General features: G+C 41.8%; 1 protein-coding gene across 2 annotated transcripts in view; it reads right to left on the reverse strand.

Annotated features, from left to right (window-relative positions):
• Positions 1 to 11205, reverse strand: part of KCNAB1 (potassium voltage-gated channel subfamily A regulatory beta subunit 1) — a 570878-nt gene extending 559673 nt beyond the window's left edge. Inside the window, exon 1 of one of the 2 annotated variants that reach the window (XM_077488106.1) lies at positions 10565 to 11205. In XM_077488106.1, the coding sequence (XP_077344232.1) occupies positions 10565 to 10833 (269 nt within the window). In that variant the 5' untranslated portion in view covers positions 10834 to 11205. The remainder of the gene's footprint in view (positions 1 to 10564) is intronic. The other variant, XM_077488103.1, reaches the window with a different exon arrangement.
• Between the last annotated feature and the right edge of the window lie 7007 nt (positions 11206 to 18212).

Raw genomic sequence — 18212 nt, forward strand, 5'->3', positions numbered from 1 at the left:
CACCGCATATAGGTAATGGTCCAGCTCCTCCATCCTCTGGGGACTCACCGAGCATACAATATCCCTGAACATGCTGAAAGCCAGCACAAACTCAGGGATAGAGAGCTTGCGGTTCAGCCTGTGGTCCCTGGACTTGATGATTACTGACACATCGCCACAAGCATAGGACTTGTTGTCAGCCACATCATGGGCAGCAATCAACAAAGATGCCAGGTTAACATCCTTGCCCTCCAAAATATCCTCCCTGAGATTCCCTGGGATGAAATGGGCCGGGGTGACCAAAGGGACACCAGAGATAGTACCTGGAGCCAACTGTAAAGGCCTTGACACCATGGGGACCTCAGACCCTGCTGCAACCCCAGAAGCTACCAGATCCACTGGGGCGGACTAGGATTGGTTTCCAGAACCTCCACCCTGGCCCGTAACTCTTGAAAATAACCCGCCAGAGAGCTTAGGGTAGCCTGGATCTGCGAAAGGGATGTAGTAACTGTACACAGGGTGGCCTTCTCCACACCGAAACCTGAAGAGGTGGGAAACAACAGTCTGAAAAGTTCTGCCTTGCGGGCTGACGCAGAGAATGAGATACCCCTGAGACACAATTCTGCCATTAATCTTGGGATAGTCCAGGTCCTCATAGAAGGTGAGCTGCCCTGATCCTAACCCCTGGCTGGGGAAGGGGAAATGGAGGCAAAGTCATCGATGTCCGCAGCCTGAGATATGCCCTAAATGATCAAAACAGAACGTAAGCATGATAACAAAAACCAACTAGCACCGACCGCCCCCCCCCCCCCACCCAATGCGCGACCCCCCCTCCAGCCACCTCCCAAGCCTAAGGGACCCACCTGAACGTGACCCAAGAAAGCATACACCACCCAACTTAAAGGAGGCAGAGAAAACCTGAGAACAAAAAAACGAACACTCAGGCCTCTCGAACCTGAAAATGTGACAGGTTCCTCCTGACTAAAGCATATCAAAACCTGACGAAAGACAAAACAACCCTAACGTGAGAAGAATTGAAAAATGGGTAAGGAGACTTGCCACTGTCCAAGCCAATTAAAAACGAACCTCTCAACCCGCTAATACCTAAACAGAGATAGGTAAAAGTGGTGCAGTGGTGAATCACCCAATAATGTGAGGAAACGAGAAATAAAGAGAATGAAACACCAGCAACCTGACTTACCTTTGAGAAACTCTTAAACCTTAACTGAACAAGGCTTGCATCTGGCACCCGATGCCCACCGTAAAATAAAATTTACGAACAGGACTGAAAACATGACAGACATTTGAAACAAACTGAGCATCTGAAGCAGAGCAGATGATACTACGTAACCCTACCTACGAGACCTGAAAGCGGGTCAGGTAATGAATGAGAGTTAACCATATGATGCATGATTGTGACATGATGTGACTAAAACGGCTGAGGAGACTTGCCACTGCACAAGACAATTAAAAACGAAACATCTCAAACCGTATGACACCCACAGATGTGGTGGGTGATCCCGCAGTGGTGTGACAACCCTCCCAACATCCCTTGGCCTGAGAAATGATAATACCTGTACGGGCAAAACCTTGTCCCACCCAAACTAACCCCCCTCGTGCATCCGACACCAAGGGAAACCTGAGTGCTCCCAGGAGTAAAACTCGCACCCCAGACGCCGGGTGTCCAAACACCTGACACTTACTGAAACGGAAGGACAGATTTTGGCAAAACTTAAACTTTAACCAACATCCTAAAATGAAAAAAATTAACAGATGTATATATTAAACCTGCAGAGCAATGACATGTTACAAGGTAAAAACAAAAACAAAAAAAACAATTGACAATATGCAGACTGTGCGTGAAAACGTACATGACCAAGTGGTGCCTGCAGGGAATATAATGAAAAACCGTACTGATGCACCTGCAGCACCCTTGTCAGGAAACACCAGCCCCCCCTTTTCCCCCTGCCTGCAGCAATATGTGAGGAACAAGACCCCTCACCCTGCAGACTGTGGAACCAGCCGAAGGTAGCCGGGACCTCGTGGAGCCATGACCAGAAATGACGACATCATACTACAAACACCAGGCCGACAGGAGTAAGGAGGAGGAGGGTGGGTTTAAATACCCCCTGACTCCTCTTACAAACTCAGGCCGGCCTTCTCATTTGTTTTTTTAAATTACAAACATGTTATACTTACCTGCTCTGTGCAGTGGTTTTCCACCGAGCAGCTCTGATCCTCTTCTTTCCGGGTCCCCTGCCTGCGCTCCTCCCCCTGGAGCAGTGCCCCCAGAGAAAGCTGCTTGCCCTGGCGACACTGCTGCGTGTTTGCTCCTGAACCCCTGCTCTATGCATCCATAAGACACACAGATCCGTGGCTCGACCTCATCCCCCCCCCCCCGCTCTCCACTCATTGGCTCACTGGCTGTGATTGACAGCAATTGGAGCCAATGGGCTCCTGCTGTTGTCTCTACCAATGTGGAGGAAGATTCCCGGGACAGCCATGGCTATCGTGAAACATAGCTGGATCGGAGGGGGCTCAGGTAATCATTGGGGGGACCGGGGGGCTTGGGTCGCTGCACACAGAAGGTTTTTTATAAAAGATAAAAAAGCTTCAGCCTATATTATTATAATACAGGATTTATATAGCGACAACAGTTTGCACAGCACTTTACAATCTAAAGGGAGACAATACAGCAACAATACAATTCAATAAAAGAGGGTTAGGAGGGCACTGCTCCTGCAAGCTTACAATCTAATAGGTGAAACAAAAAGTAGAAACTGTGAGGGAAGTAAAAGATTCAGTTGTTAGCTGAAGGCAGGATGGTCCTCCCTGAAGAGATGAGTTTTCAGGGATTGTCTAAAAGTGGACAAAGTGGGAGATAACCGGTCAGATTGGGGAAGTGATTTCCAGAAGATAGGAGAGGAACAACTTTAAGAATCTGTCACAGCCATAAAAACAGGTTCTTAAACTGGCAAGTAGTAAGAACTACTTACATTTGTCACACTTATCGGTTCTGTTAGGGCCGGTTCACACTGCAGGCGATGCGAGGCGACACCGACTTGCCTCGCCGCGACCTGCCGCGACCTCAGCGGCAACTTGCAGATGACTTCTGTATAGAAGTCAATGCAAGTCGCCCCCAGGTCGCCCAGAAGTAGTACAGGAACCTTTTTTCTGAGTCGGAGCGACTCGAGTCGCTCCTCTCAGAACAGTTCCATTGTACAGAACGGGGGCGACTTGCGAGAGCGCGGCGAGGCGAGTCGTGTCGCCTCGCATCGCCCGCAGTGTGAACCGGCTCTTACAGATGCAAATGGTTGTCTCAATTAGGCAAAGGTAGTTTTAAAGGGACCTAATGCCAGAAAAATGCTTTACTGTATGTGGATTGCAGAGTGCAGTAGTAAAGGTCCATCGTCATCTTTTGTACTTTTTTATCTTCTATTTCACTTCACAATCCCCATCTCTGCCACGAGGATAATAAGATCACAGCAATCTGTATGGGAACAGTGGACTGATACACCCTTTACCTAGTCACAGCATCTTCTCTTCAGTCAGCATTATATCATACTACCTTGTCAGATTTGCTGATTAGAGGGGTGTAGTTGTACTGTGCAGGGGTGTGTTACTATTCAACCTGCTGCCTGGGAAGGAGATTTCGAGCAGTCTGGAGTGCAATTACACAAAAGCCACATCATAAAAAAGATTTCAATGTAGATTTTGATAGAAGGGCCTGAAAAAACATGTGTATCACACTTTTTTCTCCTAAATAACTAGCTTTCTATTAGCTAAAAAAAACTAATTGAAGAAAAAAACGATTGAGACTCAAACGTCCACAAAAATGTATTTTTATGCTTGAATGGATTGAATGGATTTCCTATCATAAAACCATACTAAACATATCAGCATTGTGCTTCACTATGAAACGCTAGATAGATAGATAGATAGATAGATAGATAGATAGATAGATAGATAGATAGATAGATAGATAGATAGATAGATAGATAGATAGATAGATAGGGATATAGCGATATACAGTATATATATATATATATATATATATATATATATATATATATATATATATATATATATACATATACAGACCTCAGGCTCTGCTAGCCCAGGCAGGGACATCTGGCTACTAGGCTGTCAGAGTGTTACAGTCCAACCAGTGATAAAGTGACAGTTCTGCTGGCCAGAGAACCTGTCATGGTCAGAGGTAGAGGGGAAGCTGTCGCCACTAAGGGACCATCTACCTTGCTACCAGGGACCACTGTGAGTAGCTGAAGCAAGTACCAAAACAGTATTCTCACCAACCGTGGACGGTGAAAATTGGGATACTTCAGCAGTTGCGTCTAATTCTGGTGAACTGACCTTTCAGGATATTGGACAACCACCTTGGGTGGTGACCACTGCGCACTGGTATATAGCTATTTCTGTCTGTGTCTTTAAAGTATGCTTTGGTGCGGAGACTATTCCCTTCCCTAATGACTTCTACATCCAAGTACTGTATTTGGGTTGTATTCCAATTATATTCAAGTTTGATGTTACTCTTATTACTGTTTAGATGTTCCATAAAACTTTTTAGGGATGCCTCCGTACCCTCCCAAATGAGGAAAACATCATCAATGTATCGACTGTAAAAGGTCAATTCCTTACGTCTATTGGGGTATATCCAGTTGTCCTCCCATTGGCTCATGAAAAGATTCGCTATGTTGGGAGCGAATTTAGCTCTAAAGTGATTGGAATCTGGTAAGCAGCCATCTATATACATATTCACGGAGGTGGAACAGCACATGGTGAAGGTGTAGGACCATACCCATACACACCCAGATATCTGAGAAGATTGTATGAATATGAATATGAAGGACTGCACTCATTGATGAGGAATAGAGTGTGATCTCTTGGTGTATGGACATTAATTCCTGACAAAAGTCTTGCTGGTTCTTTAATACTTGGTGTTTGGACACCAATTTTGATAAAAGACTTGCTGGTTTTTTTAAAAAGTACTGCATGCTTAACATAGACAAATTGTTTGTTGTATATGGAGATGTGGTATCAGCGCTGTTAGTGGTTATATTTGAATCCTCAGGTTAACCAATTCTTAGAGTCTACTAATTAACATTGCAAGTACTAAAGGGTGTCCTTGCCCTAAATCCTCTTTCCCACAGTTCTGTTTAACCACCCTGGTGGTTTTCCCGAGTGTGGCTTGGGGTTGAATTTCAGTACCATTAGCGGTAACCCCGAGCCACACTGAGGATTGCACGGGGGCGGAGCCCGGTGGCAAGTTCCAAAAATTGAAAATTCATAACACATACAGTATAATGTAATCTTACAGATTGCATTACTGTATGAAATAATGTCACATTCCTTTTGTCCCTAGTGCTTTGTCCTATACCCTGCAAGCATTTTTATATTATATATGCTGTTGTTTCTGCCTGGAAACTTAAAGCGGGGTTCCACTGCCTAAATAGTTTTTTTTTTTTTTATGCTACAATGACACAGATTACGTTATTTGGAATTAAAACTCACTTCAGTTTTTATGTCGTTAAGATGTCAGTTTTCTGTTTAAAAAATAACTTTTAAATCTTCTTTTTGGCCGTTCTCATCTTGCCTGTGGGCATGTGAAGCCCACAAGCATCCTCTTCTGGGATACAGTGCTGCTGATCGACCAGCATGCACTGCGCATTTTATCCCCGATCTCGCGCATGCGCAGTAAGTTGAATTTGTAGCGCCATCAACAGCTCAGGTTGCCATTGCAACAGGCGGCGCCATCGGAAGTCCCGCCCTGTTGTGATGGCAACGTAGCTGAAATCCTGCGATAACTCACACCAGGCTGCCTCACTGACTCCTGGGAACAATGACACAAGCTCCCAGGAGACAGTGCGGCTATCAGGAAATTACGAAATAGCCGCACTAGCCATGCCTCTATCCGCACACAGGAGCATCAGGAAATACAGAGGATTACAATGACAAGTAAGTTACAGAGACAAAAAAAAAAACTTCAGTTTTTACATTAGGAGATAGAGTTGATTGTATTGGTCTAATGTCTTAAAATCGGGTGGAGCTCCACTTTAAGATTGTCCTTAGAAACTAAAAAGTGTCCCTTTACGTCAAAAGTGTGCATGCATGAACTCCAAACAGTGCCCGATCACCGTAAATGTAAGTCACGCCAACAACACTACACAGGGGGGCTCTATAAGCAGCCTTATATAGTGTAGGATGTGGACTTAGTCCCCCTGAACCATGATTGGCCAAAGGCACCCTGCCATATGGCAATAATATATTGAGAGGACTACATTTTGCCCTTTTCTTTTCATTTTCTTTTCATTTTAGTTTGGTACATTAAAAAGCTTTTGAACGTTTGTATTTGTGTTTATGCCAAAAATTAATAAAATCAAGGAAATGCAGAGACACAAGCAGGAGCAGAGTTACTTCTTTGTTCTGCATATCAAAGGATAAATTGCAATACATACACAAGGCAAGTGTGATATTCTGCCATGTGCTGTACTGCACTGACTAAACAGCGACTCTCTGAGCTGCATTTAATTGGATTTGATGTTGACTGTGTGCTTAGTGCACGTTTATGCTATAAAAATCTGTCGACATCCAGGCAGATGCAGAATTCATCCTGCAGTAAACTCTGTCCTCTGGAGTGAAACGTGATGAATTTGTTGCAGTTATACTTCAGAATTGCCCTTTGCATTGTCTTATTAAATACGCTTACTAGATCTCATTCTGATGCAGGCAGAAGGCAAGAATGTTCTTTCTATAAATAATCTGGATTTCAAAACTAAAATAAATGTAAACACAATGGGGGTTATTTACTAAGGCTCGGTTCACACAGGGGGGCGATGCGAGGCGACACGACTTGCCGCGCCGCGACCTGCCGCGACCTGCAAATGACTTCTGTATAGAAGTCAATGCAAGTTGCCCGAGGTCGCCCAAAAGTAGTACAGGAACCTTTTTTCTAAGTCGGAGCGACTCGAGTCGCTCCTCTTAGAACGGTTCCGTAGTACAGAACGGGGGCGACTTGTCAGGTCGCGGCACGGCAAGTCGTGTCGCCTCGCGTCGCCCCCTGTGTGAACGAAGCCTAAAGGAAAACCCAGTTTGCACTGCAAGGGCACTTGGAAGTAAAGTCACTGTAGATCCGAGGGGGACATGCAAGGAAAATAAAAAAAACAGCATTTTAGCTTGCACATGATTGGATGATAAAATCAGAAGAGCTTCCCCTCATTTCAGATCTACCCCTTAGATTTAGAGCGACTGCACTTTCAAGTGCACTTGCAGTGCCAAGTGGATTTGCCTTTCCTAAATAACCCCCAGTGTGTACTGTCACTTCTTACTTGACAAACACTCCATATTCCATGGTCTTGCATCATGAGCGTTTTGCACACCTAACAAGCTATAAAGTTACATATTTAGGGCCGGTTCACACCTGAAACGCACAGGAACACTGTCTGTGTTTTATTTAAATGGTCTGAAATGGCACTGGATCGCACCAAAAGTAGTGCATGTACTACTTTTTAAAAACACTGCACTAGATCACATGGTATTATGCTACCATAGGAGAAGAAAAAAACTGCCCTTAATAACATTAAAACAAAATCATCAATTATGAAATGTATAAACACAATAACCCAAGCCGCATCTCTTATGTGGGATATTTATATAACATATTCAAGACATAAAGAGTCACACTGTATAAATATTCACGTTCACACCAAAAAACGCACAGGAACGTGGTCTGCGTTTCATTTAAATGGTCTGAAATAGCACTGAATCACACTAAAAGTAGTGCATAGACTACTTTTTAAAAACACACTGCACTAGATCACATGGTTTTATGCTACCATGAAATCCGGTGCACGCATACTCACTGTGTTTGCAATCTGCGTTTGGGGTGTCACTAGGATTATACTGACAACCACAGTAGATTACAAACTCTGCATTATGTTCTGGTGTGAAGGAGGTCAAAGCCTGCTTGAAAAAAAGACACAGGTCCATCTAGTTCAACCATTAGCAAAAAACACATTCACAAACAAATAGAAAACCTCCATTTTCAAAACCCAATAAAACATGATTCAAGTCGCTCCCATGGGGAAAAAAAAATCCTTACTGTTTCCCAGGGAGGCAAGTAGATATTCCCCAAATCAGTGCCAATACCTAGAAATTCAAGTATTAGTTGTATTTTGTGCATTTAGGAAAGAATCCTGGCTTTATTTAAATCTACTGAGCTGGACAGAACCAGCTCCTGAGGGTACCTATTCCACATTTTCACAGCCCTTACTGCGAGAAAGCCTATGCTTATTTGAAGGCTAAATCTCTTTTCATTTAGACGTAAAGCGTGCCCCCTTTTTTTTGTGATGACCTCAAAGTGAATAACTCTACACCAAGTTTACTGTATAGACCACTTATGTATTTAATCATGGTTATGATTTCCCCTCTTAATCTCCTCTTCTCAAGAGAGAATAAATCCAGTTCCTCTAATCTTTCCTCAGAGCTGAGCTCCTCCATTTCTCTTATCATTATGGTTGGCCTTTTCTGCACTTTCTCCAGTTTGCCGATATTCTTTTTATGAACTGGTGGCCCAAAACTGAGCTGCATTTTCCAGAGGAGTTCTTACTAATGATTTATACTGAGGCAAATGATGCCTCTCACTTGAGTATAAACCTCTCATGTTTTTAGCCTAGTGCATACCTTTACATTTAATTTGTCCAATTAAACAGTGCATTGAGGTCTGCTTGAAAGTTGGAGACATCCTGTAAGGACGTTATTCTACTGCCTATTTCTGTCTGGGCACATCTTTGCTGAAAACCACAGGCCAAATTCTCCAAAGGGCAGTTTAAATGCAGTGGTAAACTCTCTTTCTCCTGGTAGGGCACCCAAAATAGCACTTTATGTGAATCACCTCTAATGAGCTGCATGCAGGAAATTGTGTGCTCTCCCACCAAGTGCCCACCAATATCTGAACTTTATCATTGGGTATAGTGAAACAGTACATCTGTTTTGCATGTATTTAGGGGTAGAACTGATATGTTAATGAACCCCAAAGCCTTAAATAATCTTTAAAGAAACTAGATACAAATACTGATACTGGGCAAATACAATAAATCCAAAAATTAGACCTCCAACCTCAATTAACGTGAGATACAGAGGATCACTAATCTCTAACCATTAAATACAACTGGAAGAAATGGTGAGTATGACTCCATATTGTCTAATGTTAATTTACATATGGGGGCCTATGAAAAGAATACTTGGACTAACAGCAGTTCACTAATTAGATCAACAAAACATCTGGGTCAGTCCGTATCTCGAAGAATGCTACAATATAACACGAAATTCATTTTGACATTGGCAATTTCGAACAATTTTCAGTGATGCCCAAGCCCAGCACAATGCCATCACTTTGTACCTTTCTGCTACACAAAAACTGCTGATTACTGGCAGCACGGTGTAAAATATAAAATTACTTTAGTCTGTTTTACAACACACTGATCATTCTTCACATGTAACACATTTACTTTTAAAGCAACTCTGTCATGAGAAAAGTATGGGGCTGCTATTGCTGATCTCTCCTTTGAGAACGTTACTTCCTGGGGTTTTCAAGCTGATGCTTTGGTTTCAATGTTTTCTAATTCTCTGACCTGAAACAAATATAGAGATAAGGAATTCTGACACTTTTCCGACACTTCGGACCCTAATTTCAAATCTTTGACCTAATGTATTGGAGCCAGACACATCCAGACAACGCACATTTTCAAAAGTAACCCACCAATGGCAGCCCCTATCCTTCTCTCATGACAAAGTCACTTTAAGTACACCTGTGCTGAGAAAAAATTGGGGGCTGCTATTACTGAACTATTTTGAAAAATGTTAGTTCCCTGGATGTGCCTGGCCTCAACAATTCTAAGTCATAGACTCAAAACAAGCATGCCTGAAATAAAAATCAGCAAAAAGTCAGATGTCCTCAGCTTTATTCTTGTTGCAGGACAATGACACCAACAGTACTGAAGGCAAAGCATCAGCATGAAAGTCAGGCAACTGTTTTTTTTTTTTTCTGTTAGATAGATTAGCAATGGCAGCATGTATAGTTGTCTCCTTTCAGATACGCTTTATGCTAACTTGCAAAACTAAAAAATAACCAGAAGTATCACTAGAAATGTCATCTGTCTTATCCAACACTCTATTATACACTAAATTCAACAATGCATTAAAATAAATATTTTATTTGACACAAAACTTTAAAGTACACTACTGCATAAGACAACTGTGCCAACACTAATGCATCTTTACAAAAGCACCTTAATCCAATAAGTACAGTTTTACCCATATTACCAATAAACACAAAAAAAAACAACATTAACTAGCTGTTTATCATCATTGCCATTTATCGTGAACAATAAATAATATTTCTACATATAATTAAATGTTATTCATATTCAACATACGCATCCTGTAAAACCCAGCAGGCTAGTTAATGGTACAGCTCAGTAAGTACTTGTTAAACATTTTTACTGAAGGTAAGTCTCATTCATAACTTTGAAAAGTTGAAACCTGCTTTACAGCAGAGTCATCTGCTTACCTGTAGAGCATCCCAGTTCTGCAGGCAACAGTGTTTTCATAGGACAAGTCACATACTCTTAGGTACCAGTTCATCTCCAGCTCATACAGGAGAGAGGTCTTGCCACTTCTTGGTTGGACTTGCCCCGCGGCGCTGTGGCGTTTGCCTTTCCCATTCTCTGCCACACTTTTTGGAGCCTTGTTTCCCAAAGAGACCACAGAGTACTTCCTCAATTTGGTGCTTTCATCCACAATCTTTCCCCCCACTGTCCCAGTACGTGCTGCCAGCATTGTGCACTATTACTAGCCTTACACTATGTCACTGTCATCAGAGATAGTGTGGATATATTTTTTTTTCTCGCTGCTTGGTCCTCCCTTACAGTCTTACGCTGGCCATGCAAAGGTAACAAGATCCTTCTAGATTCAGTTTAACCCCTTCAGTCCTGAAGGGGCCAGCAACGCATTGCAAAGCAGATGCGCTGCAGGCCCCTTCAGCAGCGTAGGGGTTAATGAGAAATGAAAAACTGGAGGTTTCTTCCAACTTAAATTTCTCGCACGTGCACTGTACCAGGGACAGGTAACCTGCACAAATCAGAAGGAAGCTGCAGAATAGGCTGTCATTCATATAATGCTTTTGTTCCTTGTGTGGAGGAGAGTTTTACAAAGCTTAAAAAAAATAAAAATAATAACACTGGCATCTAAGACCCTTTAATCTGGGGATTGTTATAGCACTGCTGTGCTGTGACTATTGTGCCTTTGCTTTTTATTGTGATAGAGGAAGAGCTGTCTTTAGTTTGTAATCATGAGTGTACGCTAGAGTGGGATTAACCAGACTTAAATCAACAGTGATATAAAAAAAAAGCCTGATCCGTAGCTACATCCTCTGTATTGTGGACTCTTCATAAAATGAACGTTATTGAAATTGAACACAGTCAAATACATAAAACAACACTGGTTTGGTCAACGCCAATATATATACATATATATATATATATATATATATATATATATATATATGTACACTGTGTGTATATATATATATATATATATATATATATATATATATATATATATATATATATATATATATATACACACACACACACACACAGTATCTCACAAAAGTGAATACACCCCTCACATTTTTGTAAATATTTTATTCTATCTTTTCATGTCACACTGAATAAATTTCACTTTGCTACAATGTAAATTAGTGAGTGTACAGCTTGCACAACAAGCTGTAAATTTGCTGTCCCTTCAAAATAACTCAACACACAGCCATTAATGTATAAACCGCTGGCAACAAAAGTGAGTTCACCCCTAAGTGAAAATGTCCAAAATGGGCAAAATTAGCCATTTTCCCTCATCGGTGTCATGTGACTCGTTAGCGTTACAAGGTCTCAGGTGTGAATGGGGAGCAGGTGTGTTCAATTTGGTGTCATCGCTCTCACTCTCTCATACTGGTCACTGGAAATTCAACATGGCACCTCATGGTAAAAAAAACTCTCTGAGGATCTGAAAAAAAGAGTTGTTGCTCTACATAAAGATGGCCTAGGCCAGTGATGGCGAACCTTGGCACCCCAGATGTTTTGGAACTACATTTCCCATGATGCTCAACAACACTGCAGAGTGCATGAGCATCATGGGAAATGTAGTTCCAAAACACCTGGAGTGCCAAGGTTCGCCATCACTGGCCTAGGTTATAAGAAGTTTGCCAAGATCCTGAAACGGAGCTGCAGCACAATGGCCAAGACCATGCAGGGGTTTAACAGGACAGGTTCCACTCAGAACAGGCCTTGCCATGGTTGACCAAAGAAGATGAGTGCACATGGTCAGTGTCATATCCAGAGGTTGTCTTTGGCAAATAGATGTTTGAGTGCTGCCAGCATTGCTTCAGAGGTTGAAGGGGTGGGGGGGTCAGCCTGTCAGTGCTCAGACCCTACGCCACACGCTGCATCAAATTGGTCTGCGTGGCTGGTGTTCCAGAAGGAAGCCTCTTTTAAAGATGCAACAAGAAAGCCCACAAACATTTTGCTGAAGAAAAGCAGACTAAGGACATGGATTACTGGAACCATGTCCTGTGGTCTGATGAGACCAAGATAAACTTTTTTGGTTCAAATGGTGTCAAGTATGGGTGACGGCAACCAGATGAGGAGTACAAAGACAAGTGTGTCTTGCCTACAGTCAAGCATGGTGGTGGGAGTGTCATGGTCTGGGCCTGCATGAGTGCTGCCTGCACTGGGGCTACCGTTCATTGAGGGAACCATGAATGCCAAAATGTACTTTGACATACTGAAGCAGAGCATGATCCCCTCCCTTTGGCGATTGGGCCACAGGGTAGTATTACAAAATGATAATAAACCAAAACACACCTCCCTTGCTAAAGAAGCTGAGGGTAAAGGTGATGGACTGGACAAGCATGTCTTCAGACCTAAACCCTATTGAGCATCTGTGGGGCATCCTCAAATGGAAGGTGGAGGAGCGCAAGGTCTCTAATATCCACCAGCTCTGTGATGTTGTCATGGAGGAGTGGAAAAGGACTCCAGTGGCAACCTGTGGACCTCTGGTGAACTCCATGCCCAAGAGGGTTAAGGCAGTGGTGGACTGATGGCCACACAAAATAATGACGCTTTGGGACTTTGTGCCCAATTTGGAAATTTTCACTTAGGGGTATACTCACTTTTGTTGCCAGCGGTTTAGACATTAATAGCTGTGTGTTGAGTTATTTTGAGGGGACAGCAAATTTACATTGTTATACAAGCTTTACACTCACTACTTTACATTGTAGCAAAGTGTTATTTCATTAGCATTGTCACATGCAAAGATATAATAAAATATTTACAAAAATGTGAGGGGTGTACTCACTTTTGTGAGATACTGTATCTATATATATATATATATATATATATATATATATATATATATATATATACAAACACACAGTATATACAGTACATATATATACACACACAAAGTGCAAGGCCTTGCCATTGTGTAAAAGTAGGCAAAAGTGACACAGGGTTCATACGAATGCACAGTACGGGGCTCCCAAACATCGATTTTGACCTTTAGAAGACTGGCTTTTCAGTTTTCTCCAGATTTTGTAATTCCAGGATTTGGATCCAGAATCTAAAGGATTCAAAGAATCATGTATGAGATGGAGCTTTTAATCTGCTGTCTAGGTCTTGCTGGAGTCCAGTAGGGTATGTGAGCAAGTGAGCACAGCCCTTATAATCACCCTTATAATCACCACCAGCCCTGTGTGCTTTACCCAGGAGACTGTACTCCATGCTGGAATCAGGAGGTTCTGTGTCTAAAAGACTAATGGACCATACACACGATCCAAAAATTGGACAAAAATACCTCTTTCAATGTGATCATGACACTTCATCCGATATTATCCGATTGGACAAACATCAAAAATTTTCTCATACAATACCAGATTTTGTTTAATCGGCACAGTTGTCCTCTGAAAATACAATACAAATACACAACAACACATGACATCACTTCCGATTTTTTATTCTGTCGTAAGAGAACTTTAGTAACTTTAGTAAACTCTTCAGGTTGGATATACGACTAGCATGTTTCGGATCGTGTTTACAGGGCATAACAGAGAGTAAAGATAGCTGAGAGAGTCTAGAGGACTGAGAGTGCCCAGAAAGCTGGGGGAGAGGCACATGAACAGAGAAGGACTGTGCAAAAGGGCTGTGGAATCGTACTAGAGATCTGAGTCTGAGGCTTAAGCATTGGCACTGCAGGAGTAAGCCAGGAGGATGAGCATCATTTATTTTTATGTTTACAGTCATGGTGGAAACCCCTACGTGGAAAATCCTGCTGTAAGGAACTTTGTTTTATTTTTAAATAAAAGTGGGCCACAAAGCTCTGAAAATGCACTTCCCGGTTGGGAAGAACAATATCAGTTCCTTTTACCCCGTTTAGTGCCACCATCACCAACAGCAGAGTGATTGGACAGCAGAGCTTGGAAAAGGCAGTGGTGGGTCCCCATTCTGCCACCCACAGAAGTGATTGAGTGGCTGTCCAGCCACTCAAATCATTTCTGCTGAAGAGGGAATCGCCAGCTTAAAATGTTGATACAAGGATGATGCCTGCACCTGAGGACATCATATGATGTCATACAGGCAGGAAATGGTTACTGTAAGAACACAGATGACTCCGATATTTCGACAATATTTGCTTTTCCGGAGTTCTGCTTTTAGTTTTTACTTATGCTGTCAAAACCCTTAAATTAACTGAAATGAAAAGATTATTAAAAGATCAGAAGATACAGGAAATATCTCTGTAGTTCTCATTTTACACAGGATAATTACAGAACAGGCTAAGATCTCACCAGGCATCTTGATTTAGTACTGTTTTCAAGTAAGACATAAGGTCTTGTCTACCATAAATAATTCAGTTACTATAGGTTTACTGTTTACACAAGCCCTGGCTGTGTGACTGATCCTGGTTCTAGCAGTTTCCCACTCCTGGATATCTAACTCCCAGTGTGGGAATATAGCTATATATTTATATATATATATATATATATATATATATATATATATATATATATATATATATATATATATATATATATATTCCATTTGTGCAGTCCCTCTTGCAAGCAGTCTACAATACTGTACAAGAGTGATGATCATTTTTTATGATCCCAACCAAGTAACATCAGCAGGCCTATGAAAAATGTACAAGCTGGACAGATAGTTTTCTTCCTAGAAAACCAAGATCTGCTAAAAGATTCATGATCCAGCTTCCATATCGTAGTGTTTTGACCTAAACTGTCTTTATTTCACTGAAGACTAGCCCATTCCCACCTGTGCACTAGCCAAGGTCTTCACCCATTCTTTGTGTGCGGGATCTTTCTGCAACACGAATAGGCTTCTCAGAGCAGATTTACAAGCTTGACTTCAATCCCATGCAAGCCTGGGAGATTTATCTTTAAAAAAAAAAAGTCTGTCAGGAAGGATGAAAACCCAGATGTTTAATCCCACGCTATATTGTGCCTGTTATGTTCTGTTTTGTGCATGGATTAAGATAAAAAACGCACAGACACTGGAAACAATATCCTGTTGGCTAGCTTGAACCAGGTTGTGAATTAAAAGGCACACAATGGGTTCAATGAAATTGCACACATCAGTTTTGTATAAACTTAACAAAAAAATGTATAACATCATATTAGGTCAATTAAAGATTTTTCCTATCATTAGTCAGCAATTTTTTTTTTTTTGGAAAAAAAAATGTGAGTTGCTGTATTGTGTGCTTTATGCATAGTCCTTTGTCTTTTTAGAGAGATATGCAAGTTTGCATTGCTTACAAAGGAATGGAGCTTCACCCCTTCAGTATAATCAATGTTTCCCTAGCACTCTCAGTTTCATGATGATGTGATATAATACTGGTCTTAAAGATAGAGTACACTGGATGTCATGCCTTCTGGGACACAGTTGACATCTCTAATATACAGTTGGAATTCACAATTCTCTATACTTTTGGCAGGTTACCTTCTAGGGAAAGAATGTCTGATATATGGGGGGGTTTTCATCTTCATATGAATATTCAAAAAAATGCAATGGGGTTGATTTACTAAATTCAAATAGACTGTGCACAGGGGCGGACTGACCATTCGAGCACTCGGGCACTGCCCGAGGGCCCCATGCCACCAAGGGGCCCCATCAGGGTTGCCAGCCTCAATAAAACCAGGGACAGTATGTAAAAATCTGTGTTTTTTTCAAAAAAATCCCAAGATTATAGCTGCCCCACCTCTCCAGTATCTTTCAGTGTGTGTTTGTGTATTCTGTGTGTGTATACGGTGTGTGTAAATTGTGTGTCTGTGTGTGTATACTGTATGTGTGTATACTGTGTGGCCCTGTAATCTATTGCCGGGGGGCCCCATAATATTCTACTATTTCCCGGGGGCCCCATAATCTCCTATTGCCCGGGGGCCCCATGAGTTGTCAGTCCACCCCTGACTGTGCACTTTGCAAAGTGCAGTTGCACTCTGCAATAGCAGTTGTTCCAGAAGTTATTAAATGAACAAAAGCTCTGCTGACTTCCATCATTCAATTATGTGCAAGCAAAAATGCTGTTTTATTTTTTATTTCCTTGCACGTGAATGGGTATTCTTTGCCAAGTAAAGCCTTACCTAATTTACTAAACTTTGGAGCAACTGAAATTTGCAAAGGCCACAGTCTATTTGCTTTAAGTAAATCAACCCCAAAGTCAGGATTTCATGTACCATGCTTATCAACCTGCTGTCTTCTATTTCAATTGATGTATTGGAAATACAGTTCCGGGTCATTATTATATAGTACTGTGCAAATGTTTTAGGCAGGTGTGAAGAAATGCTGTAAAGTAAGAATGTTTTAAAAAATATTTATTATAATTTTTTATTTTTAGCAATTTACAAAATGCAAAGTGAGCCAACAGAAAAATCTAAATCAAATCAATATTTTGGTATATTTTGGCTTCAAGTCAGCAACTCAGCATCAGTTCTTACACTGGCACACTTTGCACACTTGTACAAAGTCAGGAATTTTGTAGGATTACAGTCAGTTGCATGATTAACCAATTATACCAAGCAGGTGCTAATGATCATCAATTTCATATGTAGATTGTCCAGGGCCGTCTTTAAGGCAGGGCAAAAGGGAGAGCTGCCCTGGGCCCTGTCATTGTTGTGGGGCCCAAAGCAGCTGCCTTATACTTGCCAACTATCCCAGTTTACATTCCCTTGTCCCTTGAGGTTTTAGTCCTGTACTGTGTCCTGATAGCTGTTGCCCAGCTCTGACCTATTGTTGTGTACAGATGACTCACCTGCAGACCTGTGTTTACATGTAAACAACCGGCATTCATATGTAAATAGCAGTGACATGCATATGTAATTAGCTGAGGCCAATGGCATTGATATGTAAATAAGGCATCATTCATATGCATATCATGCCCCCCTGCAGTGAGGAGATGATGTACAGTAATCTCTAGCAGCCAATCAACAAGCAGAAATCATGTGCTGTAACCTCTAGCAACTAATCAGTGAGCCTTAAGGAGTGCTGTAACCTCTAGCAACCAGTCAGTAAGCAGTAATGATATGCTGTAACCTCTGGCAACTAATCTCAATTGCTGCCTGATCTGATACAGTAAACTGATTTTAAGTCTAGCTGCTATTTATTGTATGTCTCAGAGAAGGTGGAGAGTGAAAATGCATGGAGGGAGGGGGGCCCTAGGAAAAGATTTGCCCAGGGCCCAATCAATATTAAGGACAGCCCTGAGATTGTCATTAACGGAAACAGAAACAGCTGTAAAGGAAGCCTAAAACTGGGTGAGGAACAGCCAAACTCTGCTACTAGGGTGAAGTTGTGGAAGACAGTATCATGTCACGGGTCCTTACACCATGGCAAGACTGAGCACACAAGGTATTTGGACTGAATCCGCAAGGTGTCTCCTAGGCAAAGATTTCAAAACAGACTGGGGTTTTAAGATGTGTTATTCAAGCTTTTTTGAAGAAGCACAAAGAAATGGGCAATGTTGAGGACAGCCAAAGAAACTTAATGCTGCAGATGAAAGACACACCATGCTTACTTCTCTTCAACAATGGAGGATGTCCAGCAGTGCCATCAGCAAAGAGCTGGCAAAAACCAGTGGGACCCAGGTACACCCATCTA

This window comes from Lithobates pipiens, unplaced genomic scaffold (genome assembly GCF_037356315.1).
Source record: "Lithobates pipiens isolate NorthernLeopardFrog02 unplaced genomic scaffold, aLitPip1_a1.2 Scaffold_18, whole genome shotgun sequence".
Lineage (NCBI taxonomy): Eukaryota > Metazoa > Chordata > Amphibia > Anura > Ranidae > Lithobates > Lithobates pipiens.